The sequence below is a fragment of the Bombina bombina genome, chromosome 7 (assembly GCF_027579735.1).
Source record: "Bombina bombina isolate aBomBom1 chromosome 7, aBomBom1.pri, whole genome shotgun sequence".
Taxonomy (NCBI): domain Eukaryota; kingdom Metazoa; phylum Chordata; class Amphibia; order Anura; family Bombinatoridae; genus Bombina; species Bombina bombina.
Window position 1 is genome coordinate 521,262,413 of NC_069505.1, and position 12,048 is coordinate 521,274,460.

A 12,048-nucleotide genomic window follows, 5' to 3' on the forward strand; every position below is an offset into this window, starting at 1 on the left:
AACCACAGCCTGTGCAGAGCGTAGAGAGGAGCGAAAGACTAATTCGATCTGATCCCTTTTAATTTTCTACAGATAGCTCTCATTTCCCTCATACTGACGCTCCTAAAGCGTATTACAATAACAAAAACTTACACTGCAGACAGCTGAATAAAAGAGTTAACCCCTGTCCCTGAAAACAGACCTGCAGAGAAGTAATTGACCCCTCCACTGCTATACAGGCATGCAGAGATTAAACCTTTCCCTGATACACAGCGTTGCAGAGCATTAATTAACCCTTTCACCTATACACAGACCTGGAGAGCAATAATTAACCCCTTCACTGCTATACACACACCTGCAGATCAGAAATTAACCCTTAACCTGATACACAGACTTGCAGAACAGTGGTTAGCTCCTTCCCTGATACACAGGCTTGCAAAGCAGAGATTAACCCCTTCACTAATATACAGACCTGCAGGGCAGTGAATAACCCCATTTACTGTTACACAGGCCTCCAGAGCAGACATTTAACCCTTCCCCTAATACACAGGCCTCCAGAGCAGAGAATAACCGTTCCCCTAATACACAGACCTGCAGAGGAGTTATTAACCCCTTTACTGATATACAGACCTGCAGCGATTAATCCACTCTCTGATGCACTGTCTTGCAGAAAGGTAATCAAATCTTTCCCTGCAGAGCAGGGATTAACCCCTTCTCTGATACACGACCTGTGAGTGCAAAACAGTGATTAACCCCTTCCCTGATACACAGACTGCAGGACAGTGATTAACCCCTTCCCTGATACACAGACTGCTGCAGGACAGTGATTAACCCTTTACTGACACACAGATCAGCAGAGAGGTGATGAACAACTTTGCTGATTCACAGACCTGCAGCAAATAAAGCCCTTATTTGCTGCACAGTTCAGAAGAGAGGTATACAGACCTGCCAAACAGTTATTAACCCCTTGCCTGATACACAGACTGCAGAGCAATGATTAACCCTCAACTATGATACAGAGCCCTGATTAACCCCTTCCTTGATACACAACAATGAACTTTTTTTTTTTGTTATATACCGACCTGCAAAGGTGATTAACCCTTTCCTGACAGGCTTTCAGAGCAGTGATTAACCGCTTCTCTGATGCAAAGACCTGCATAGCAGTGATGAACTTGTTTCCTCATACAGACTGCAATGTTTTCTTCTCTTGGTATTCTTAGTTGAAAGCTAGACCTAGGTAGGCTCATATGCTAATTTCTAAGCCATTGAAGCTGCCTCTTATCTCATTTCATTTGGACAGTTAGACACTGCTAGTTCATGTGTGTCATATAGATAACATTATGCTCAATCCTGTGGAGTTAAGAATCAGCACTGATTGGCTAAAATGCATGTCTGTCAAAAGAACTGAAATAAGGGGCAGTCAGAAGATGCTTAGATACAAGGTAATCGCAAAGGTAGCAAGTGTATTAATATAACCGTGTTGCTTATGCAAAACTGGGGAATGGGTAATAAAGGGATTATCTATCTTTTTAAACAATACACATTTCTTTCATGTAATTAGCAAGAGTCCATGAGCTAGTGACGTATGGGATATACATTCCTACCAGGAGGGGCAAAGTTTCCCAAACCTTAAAATGCCTATAAATACACCCCTCACCACACCCACAATTCAGTTTTACAAACTTTGCCTCCGATGGAGGTGGTGAAGTAAGTTTGTGCTAGATTCTACGTTGATATGCGCTCCGCAGCAAGTTGGAGCCCGGTTTTCCTCTCAGCGTGCAGTGAATGTCAGAGGGATGTGAGGAGAGTATTGCCTATTTGAATGCAGTGATCTCCTTCTACGGGGTCTATTTCATAGGTTCTCTGTTATCGGTCGTAGAGATTCATCTCTTACCTCCCTTTTCAGATCGACGATATACTCTTATATTTACCATTACCTCTGCTGATTCTCGTTTCAGTACTGGTTTGGCTTTCTACAAACATGTAGATGAGTGTCCTGGGGTAAGTAAATCTTATTTTCTGTGACACTCTAAGCTATGGTTGGGCACTTTGTTTATAAAGTTCTAAATATATGTATTCAAACATTTATTTGCCTTGACTCAGAATGTTCAACTTTCCTTATTTTTCAGACAGTCAGTTTCATATTTGGGATAATGCATTTGAATTAATCATTTTTTCTTACCTTCAAAAATTTGACTCTTTTTTTCCTGTGGGCTGTTAGGCTCGCGGGGGCTGAAAATGCTTCATTTTATTGCGTCATTCTTGGCGCGGACTTTTTTGGCGCAAAAATTCTTTTCCGTTTCCGGCGTCATACGTGTCGCCGGAAGTTGCGTCATTTTTTGACGTTATTTTGCGCCAAAAATGTCGGCGTTCCGGATGTGGCGTCATTTTTGGCGCCAAAAGCATTTAGGCGCCAAATAATGTGGGCGTCTTATTTGGCGCTAAAAAATAAGGGCGTCGCTTTTGTCTCCACATTATTTAAGTCTTATTTTTTCATTGCTTCTGGTTGCTAGAAGCTTGTTCTTTGGCATTTTATTCCCATTCCTGAAACTGTCATTTAAGGAATTTGATCAATTTTGCTTTATATGTTGTTTTTTCTCTTACATATTGCAAGATGTCTCACGTTGCATCTGAGTCAGAAGATACTACAGGAAAATCGCTGTCTAGTGCTGGAGCTACCAAGCTAAGTGTATCTGCTATAATTTTTTGTATCTGTTTCTCCAGCTGTTGTTTGTATTGCATGTCATGACAAACTTATTAATGCAGATAAAATTTCCTTTAGAAATGTTACATTACCTGTTGCTGTTCCGTCAACATCTAATTTTCAGAGTGTTCCTGATAAACATAAGAGATTTTATTTTTTAAATCCATTAAGAAGGCTATGTCTGTTATTTCTCCTTCTAGTTTACATAAAAGTCTTTTAAAACTTCGCTTTTTTCAGATGAATTTTTAAATGAACATCATCATTCTGATACTGATAATGGTTCTTCTGGTTCAGAGGTTTCTGTCTCAGAGGTTGATGCTGATAAATCTTTGTATTTGTTCAAGATGGAATTTATTCGTTCTTTATTTAAAGAAGTATTAATTGCATTAGAAATAGAGGATTCTGGTCCTCTTGATACTAAATCTAAACGTTTAAATAAGGTTTTTTAAATCTCCTGTAGTTATTCCAGAAGTGTTTAATCTCCCTGATGCTATTTCTGAAGTAATTTCCAGGGAATGGAATAATTTGGGTAATTCTTTTACTCCTTCTAAACGTTTAAGCAATTATATCCTGTGCCATCTGACAGATTAGAGTTTTTTTGGGACAAAATCCCTAAGGTTATGGGGCTGTCTCTACTCCTGCTAAATGTGCTACTATTCCTACGGTAGATAGTAATTCATTTTAAGGATCCTTTAGATAGGAAAATTGAATCCTTTCTAAGAAAAGCTTACTTATGTTCAGGTAATCTTCTTAGACCTGCTATATTTTTAGCGGATGTTGCTGCAGCTTCAACTTTTTGGTTAGAAGCTTTAGCGCAACAAGTAACAGATCATAATTTTATAGCATTATTATTACAGGTATACCCCGCTCATACAACGGGTTAGGGACCGGAGCCCCGCTGTAAAGTGAAAACCGCCTTAAAGTGAAACAAGGCAGTTTTAGCTTTCTTTTCAGTGTTTAAAAACTTGAAAACATGTTTGAACTAACATATAATAGGGGTGCAATAGTGCTACGTTTAGTTTAACACTAGCATAGCACAGTATTCAAGTAGTATTCAATAAATACTGTATCTGTAAAATAGTGACAATTACTGTAGTAAAATTTGCCAGACTATAGCACTGAGACACAGATTGCACTGTAACGCTGTAAACAGAGTGAACTAATCATAACAAAATGGTGCCAGTCACTTTTCTCGCAATCTCACAATGATTTACAGCACTGTTTCAAAATCTTTGGAGGTTGAACTTCAGCTCCACAAAGCGCTGTATTAGCGAATCGCTGTAAAGTGAAGCGCTGTAAAGTGAGGTATACCTGTATTCTATAACATGCTAATAATTTTATTGGTGATACCATCTTTTGATATCATTAGAGTTGATGTCAGGTATATGTCTATAGCTATTTTAGCTAGAAAAGCTTTATGGATTAAACTTGGAATGCTGTTATGTCTTCTAAGTCAACTTTGCTTTCCTTTTCTTTCCAGGGTAATAAATTATTATTTCAACTGTTTCTGGAAGGAAGGGAACTTTTTTACCAAAGGATAAAAAATCTAAGGTAAATTTAGGTCTAATAATCATTTTTCGTTCCTTTCCTCACAATAAGGAACAAAAGCCTGATCCTTCATCCTCAGGAGCGGTATCAGTTTGGAAACTATTTCCAGTTTGGAATATATCCAAGCCTTATAGAAAACCTATAGCCAGCTCCTAAGTACCCATGAAGGTGCGGACCTTATTCCAGCTCAGCTGGTATGGGGCAGATTACGTTTTCTTCAAAGAAATTTTGATCAATTCCGTTCTCAATTTCTGGTTTTAGAACATTGTTTCAGAAAGGTACAGCATTGGCTTCAGTTAAGGCCTCCTGCTAAGAGATTTTTTCTTTCCCGTGTCCCAGTTAACACAGCAAAGGCTCAGCATTTCTGAAATGTGTTTCAGATCTAGAGTTGGCTGGAGTAATTATGCCAGTTCCAGTTCTGGAACAGGGGCTGGGGTTTTATTTTATCTCTTCATTGTACCAAAGAAGGTCAATTCCTTCAGACCAGTTCCGGATCTATCAATATTGAATCGTTATGTAAGGATTCCAACATTCAGTTTCTGTAGGACTGTCCTGCCTTTTGTTTAGCAAGGGCATTATATGTCTACAATAGATTTACAGGATGTGTATCTGCATATTCCGATTCATCCAGATCACTTTTAGTGTCTGAGATTCTCTTTTTAAGACAAGCATTACCAGTTTTGTGGCTCTAGCCTCAGTTCCAAGAATTTTTTTCAAAGGTTCTCGGTGCCCTTCTTTCTGTAATCAGAGAACAGGGTTTTGGTATTTCCTTATTGGACGATATCTGGATACTTGCTCAGTCTTCTCATTTTCGAAGAATCTCATACGAATCGACTTGTGTTGTTTCTTCAAGTTCATGGTTGGAGGATCAATTTACTAATCAGTTCATTGATTCCTCAGACAAGGGTAACCTTTTTAGGTTTCTAGAATAGATTCAGTGTCTATGACTCTGTCCTTGTCAGACAAGAGAAGTTTAACATTGATTTCAGCTTGTCAAAACCTTCAGTCACAATCATTCCCTTTGGTAGCCTTATGCATGGAAATTTTAGGTCTTAGGACTGCCGCATCAGATGCGATCTCCTTTGCTCGTTTTCACATGCGACCTCTTCAGCTCTGTATGCTGAACCAATGGTGCAGGGATTACTCAAAGATATCTCACTTAATATCTTTAAACCGATTATACGACACTCTCTGACATGGTGGACAGATCACCATCGTTTAGTTCAGGGGGCTTCTTTTTTCCTCCGACCTGCACTATAATCTCAACAGATGCAAGTCTTACAGGTTGGGGAGCTGTGTGGGGGTATCTGACGGCACAAGGGGTTTGGGAATCTCAGGAGGTGAGATTTCCGATCAATATTTTGGAACTCCGTGCAATTTCAGAGCTCTTCAGTCTTGGCCTCTTCTGAAGAGAGAGTTGTTCATTTGTTTTCAGATAGACAATGTCACAACTGTGGCATACATCAATCATCAAGGAGGGACTCACAGTCCTCTGGCTATGAAAGAAGTATCTCGAATTTTGGTTTGGGCGGAATCCAGCTCCTGTCTAATCTCTGCGGTTCATATCCCAGGTATGGACAATTGGAAAGCGGATTATCTCAGTCGCCAAACGTTGCACCTGGGCGAATGGTCTTCACCCAGAGGTATTTCCTCAGATTGTTCAAATGTGGGAACTCCCAGAAATAGATCTGATGGCTTCTCATCTAAACAAGAAACTTCCCTGGTATCTGTCCGGATCCAGGGATCCTCGGGCGGAGGCAGTGGATGCATTATCTCTTCCTTACAAGTATCATCCTGCCTATATCTTTCCGCCTCTAGTTCTTCTTCCAAGGGTATTCTCCAATATTCTAAGGAATGCTCGTTTGTCCTGCTGGTAGCTCCAGCATGGCCTCACAGGTTTTGGTATGCGGATCTTGTCCGGATGGCCTCTTGCCAGCTGTGGACTCTTCCGTTAAGACCAGTCTTTCTGTCTCAAGGTTCTTTTTTCCATCAGGATCTCAAAACCTTAATTTTAAGGTGTGGAGTTTGAACGCTTGATTCTTGGTCAAAGAGGTTTCTCTGACTCTGTGATTGATACTATGTGACAGGCTCGTAAATCTGTATCTAGAGAGATATATTATAGAGTCTGGAAGACTTATATTTCTTCAGGATGGTTTAGATAAAGGTTTGTCCGCAAGTTTCTTGAAAGACAAATCTCTGCTCTTTCTGTTCTTTTTTACAGAAGGATTGCTAATCTTCCTGATATTCAATGTTTTGTACAAGCTTTGGTTCGTATAAAACCTGTCATTCAGTCAATTTCTCCTCCTTGGAGTTTGAATTTGGTTCTGGGGGCTCTTCAAGCTCCTCCTTTTGAACCCATGCATTATTTGGTCATTATATTACTTTCTTGGAAAGTTTTGTTTCTTTTGGCCATCTCTTCTGCCAGAAGAGTCTCTGAATTATCTACTCTTTTTTGTGAGTCTCCTTTTCTGATTTTGCATCAGGATAAGTCGGTGCTGCGAACTTCTTTTGAATTTTTTACCTAAGGTTGTGAATTCTAACAACATTAGTAGAGAAATTGTGGTTCCTTCATTATGTCCTAATCCTATGAATTCTAAGGAGAAATCATTGCATTCTTTGGATGCTGTTAGAGCTTTGTAATATTATGTTGAAGCTATTAAGTCTTTCCGAAAGACTTCTAGTCTATTTGTCATCTTTTCCGGTTCTAGAAAAGACCAGAAAGCTTCTGCCATTTCTTTGGCATCTTGGTTGAAATCTTTATTTCATCATGCCTATGTTGAGTCGGGTAACACTCCGCCTCAAAGGATTACAGCTCATTCTACTAGGTTAGTTTCTACTTCCTGGGCGTTTAAGAATGAAGCTTCGGTTGATCAGATTTGCAAAACAGCAACTTGGTTCTCTTTGCATACTTTTACTAAATTCTACCATTTTGATGTGTTTTCTTCTTCTGAAGCAGTTTTTGGTAGAAACATACTTCAGGCAGTGGTTTCAGTTTTAATCTTCTGCTTATGTTTTTTCATTAAAAATTTTATTCTGGGTGTGGATTATTTTCAGCAGGAATTGGCTGTCTTTATTTTATCCCTCCCTCTCTAGTGACTCTTGTGTGGAAAGATCCACATCTTGGGTAATCATTATCCCATACGTCACTAGCTCATGGACTCTTGCTAATTACATGAAAGAAAACATAATTTATGTAAGAACTTACCTGATAAATTCATTTCTTTCATATTAGCAAGAGTCCATGAGGCCCGCCCTTTTTTGTGGTGGTTTTGATTTTTTTGTATAAAGCACAATTATTCCAATTCCTTATTTTATATGCTTTCGCACTTTTTTCTTATCACCCCACTTCTTGGCTATTCGTTAAACTGAATTGTGGGTGTGGTGAGGGGTGTATTTATAGGCATTTTAAGGTTTGGGAAACTTTGCCCCTCCTGGTAGGAATGTATATCCCATACGTCACTAGCTCATGGACTCTTGCTAATATGAAAGAAATGAATTTATCAGGAAAGTTCTTACATAAATTATGTTTTTCGGGTAGTCTGTCCCTTTAACCTCTTGCCTAATGCACAGAGCTAAAAATAATAAATGAAAACAATCTATTTACTGAGCAGTGCTCTCCAATCCATAGATAATGATGAATGTCACGAGGAGGAGGTGTGCGAAGGTGGTCGCTGCATTAACACAGTGGGATCTTATTACTGTACCTGCGACCCTCCTCTAGTACTTGACCGGTCTCAGAGGAGGTGCGTCACTAACACAAGCCAGATGTTAGGTGAGTGGCGGATTTATACATGAGATAAGTATAAGTAAACATATGCATGAGGTGTCTTATTTTCTTTTCTTTTTGCTAAACAGAGGATCATAATGACTTCTGCTGGCAAGAGGTAGGGGAAGATTTGGTGTGTAAGCGCCCCCTGCTGGAAAGGCAAGTGACATACACTGAGTGCTGCTGTCTGTATGGGGATGCCTGGGGAATGAGCTGTGCATTCTGTCCAGCCAGAGACTCCGGTAAGGATAAACTGATCTTATAATAGTGGTACTAATTCACTAAGAGCTCTTACCAGCCTCTCTGGTTCCTATGTTATGCTATGAAGCAAATTCACTAACTCATCACCCCATTCTTCAGAGCAGGGGTGTCCAAGCCAGGTATTCACAGGGGCCACAATTGATTTATTTCTCTTGTTAAGTGTATCCAGTCCACGAATCATCCATTACTTGTGGGATATTCTCCTTCCCAACAGGAAGTTGCAAGAGGATCACCCACAGCAGAGCTGCTATATAGCTCCTCCCCTCACTGTTATACCCAGTCATTCTCTTGCAACTCTCAACTAAGATGGAGGTCGTAAGAGGACTGTGGTGTTTTATACTTGGTTTATTTCTTCAATCAAAAGTTTATTTCTCCTGTTAAGTGTAGTCAGTCCACGGGTCATCCATTACTTATGGGATATTAACTCCTCCCTAACAGGAAGTGCAAGAGGATCACCCAAGCAGAGCTGCTATATAGCTCCTCCCCTCTACGTCACACCCAGTCATTCTCTTGCACCTAACTAATAGATAGGATGTGTGAGAGGAGTGTGGTTATTAAATTTAGTTTTTTATTACTTCAATCAAAAGTTTGTTGTTTTAAACAGCACCGGAGTGTGTTGTTTCTTCTCAGGCAGTATTAGAAGAAGAATCTACCTGAGTTTGTGTATGATCTTAGCGGACGTAACTAAGATCCATTTGCTGTTCTCGGCCATTCTGAGGAGCGAGGTAACTTCAGAACAGGGGACAGCGGGCAGGGTTCACCTGCAAAAAGGTATGTTGCAGTATATTATTTTCTAAGGAATGGAATTGACTGAGAAAATACTGCTAATACCAATATAATGTAAGTACAGCCTTAAATGCAGTAGTAGCAACTGGTATCAGGCTGTTATGTATGTATGTTGGCACTAAAGTATTTCTGGGGAATGGCACTTCACTAAGAAAATACGGTATACATATAACTTATAGCCTTTCTGCAGTGATAGCGACTAGCAACAGGCTTTTATTACTATTTCATATATTTAAGACGTTTACTGGCAGGTTAATCGTTTTTCTCTCTGAGGTACTTGGTGAAAATGTATGGGCATTATTTTCCACTTGGCTATCGTTTATTTGAATAAAATCAGTTTAATGAGCTTCCCCACTGCTGTATTATGAGTGGGAGGGGCCTATTTTGGCGCTTTTACTACGCATCAAAAATTCAGTCACAGTCTTCCTTATTCTCCCTGCATGATCCAGGACGTCTCTACAGAGCTCAGGGGTCTCCAAAACTAGTTTGAGGGAGGTAATCACTCACAGCAGACCTGTGAGACTGTGCTTTGACTGTGATAAAAACGTATTTATTTGATTTGTCAATCGTTTTTGTATTAAAGGGTTAATAATCCATTTGCTGATGGGTGCTATCCTTTGCTAAATTAATGCATTTCATATGAAAAATTGATTGCTATAACTAGACCGGTTCATTGTTATATCAAAGTGACAGTTTTTTTTGTGTGCTTCTTAAAGGCACAGTAACGTTTTTTTATATTGCTTGTAAATTCATTTGAAAAGTATTTTCCAAGCTTGCTAGTCTAATTGCTAGTTTGTTTAAACATGTCTGACACAGAGGAATCTCTTTGTTCTATATGTTCAAAGGCCAAGGTGGAGCCCAATAGAAATTTATGTACTAATTGCATTGATGCTACTTTAAATAAAAGCCAATCTGTACATGTTAAGCAAAATTCACCAGACAACGAGGGGGAAGTTATGCCGACTAACTTGCCTCACGTGTCAGTACCTGCATCTCCCGCTCAGGAGGTGCGTGATATTGTAACGCCAAGTACATCAGGGCGGCCATTACAAATCACTTTACAAGACATGGCTAATGTTATGACTGAAGTTTTGTCTAAATTGCCAGAACTTAGGGGTAAACGAGACCACTCTGGGGTGAGAACAGAGTGCGCTGATAATGCTAGGGCCATGTCTGATACTGCGTCACAATTTGCAGAACATGAAGACGGAGAGCTTCATTCTGTGGGTGACGGATCTGATCCAAATAAACTGGATTCAGACATTTCAAAATTTAAATTTAAGCTGGAGAACCTCCGTGTATTACTAGGGGAGGTGTTAGCGGCTCTGAATGATTGTAACACGGTTGCAATCCCAGAGAAAATATGTAGGTTGGATAAATATTTTGCGGTACCAACGTGTACTGACGTTTTTCCTATACCTAAGAGACTTACTGAAATTGTTTCTAAGGAGTGGGATAGACCCGGTGTGCCTTTTTCACCCCCTCCTATATTCAGAAAAATGTTTCCAATAGACGCCACCACACGGGACTTATGGCAAACGGTCCCTAAGGTGGAGGGAGCAGTTTCTACTTTAGCTAAGCGTACCACTATCCCGGTGGAGGATAGCTGTGCCTTTTCAGATCCAATGGATAAAAAGTTAGAGGGTTACCTTAAGAAAATGTTTGTTCAACAAGGTTTTATATTGCAACCCCTTGCATGCATTGCGCCTGTCACGGCTGCGGTGGCATTTTGGTTTGAGTCTCTGGAAGAGACCCTTGACACAGCTCCATTGGATGAGATTACATACAAGCTTAAAGCCCTTAAGCTAGCTAATTCATTTATTTCTGATGCTGTAGTACACTTAACTAAACTTACGGCTAAGAATTCCGGATTCGCCATTCAGGCGCGCAGAGCGCTGTGGCTAAAATCCTGGTCAGCTGATGTGACTTCTAAATCTAAATTGCTTAACATACCTTTCAAGGGGCAGACATTATTCGGGCCCGGTTTGAAAGAAATTATCGCTGACATTACGGGAGGTAAGGGCCATGCCCTGCTTCAAGGGCTAGACAGTCTAATTTTCGTGCCTTTCGTAACTTCAAGGCAGGAGCAGCATCAACTTCCTCTGCTCCAAAACAGGAAGGAACTGTTGCTCGCTACAGACAAGGCTGGAAACCTAACCAGACCTGGAACAAGGGCAAGCAGGCCAGAAAACCTTCTGCTGCCCCTAAGACAGCATGAAGTGAGGGCCCCCGATCCGGAAACGGATCTAGTGGGGGGCAGACTTTCTCTCTTCGCCCAGGCTTGGGCAAGAGATGTCCAGGATCCCTGGGCGTTGGAGATCATATCTCAGGGATATCTTCTGGACTTCAAAGCTTCTCCTCCACAAGGGAGATTTCATCTTTCTTTCAAGGTTGTCAATAAACCAGATAAAGAAAGAGGCGTTTCTACGCTGTGTACAAGATCTTTTACTAATGGGAGTGATCCATCCGGTTCCGCGGTCGGAACACGGACAAGGGTTTTACTCAAATCTGTTTGTGGTTCCCAAGAAAGAAGGAACCTTCAGACCAATATTGGATTTAAAGATCCTAAACAAATTCCTAAGAGTTCCATCGTTCAAAATGGAAACTATTCGGACAATCTTACCCATGATCCAAAGGGGTCAGTACATGACCACAGTGGATTTAAAGGATGCCTACCTTCACATACCGATTCACAAGGATCATTACCGGTATCTAAGGTTTGCCTTCCTAGACAGGCATTACCAGTTTGTAGCTCTTCCCTTCGGGTTAGCTACGGCTCCAAGAATCTTTACAAAGGTTCTGGGTTCTCTTCTGGCGGTACTAAGACCGTGAGGAATATCGGTAGCTCCGTACCTAGACGACATTCTGATACAAGCGTCAAGTTTCCAAACTGCAAAGTCTCATACAGAGTTAGTTCTGGCATTTCTAAGGTCACATGGGTGGAAAGTGAACGAAGAAAAGAGTTCTCTATTGCCACTCACAAGAGTTCCCTTCTTAGGGACTC

At 40.5% G+C, this 12,048-nt stretch overlaps 1 protein-coding gene across 2 annotated transcripts in view; it reads left to right on the top strand.

Moving 5' to 3' along the window:
* LTBP4 (latent transforming growth factor beta binding protein 4) overlaps window positions 1-12,048 on the top strand; it is a 705,095-nt gene that overhangs the window by 671,810 nt on the left and 21,237 nt on the right. For both annotated transcript variants that reach the window (XM_053721790.1, XM_053721791.1), the window contains 2 exons: window positions 7,860-8,003; window positions 8,087-8,239. In XM_053721790.1, coding sequence (XP_053577765.1) covers window positions 7,860-8,003; window positions 8,087-8,239 — 297 coding nt within the window. The remainder of the gene's footprint in view (window positions 1-7,859; window positions 8,004-8,086; window positions 8,240-12,048) is intronic.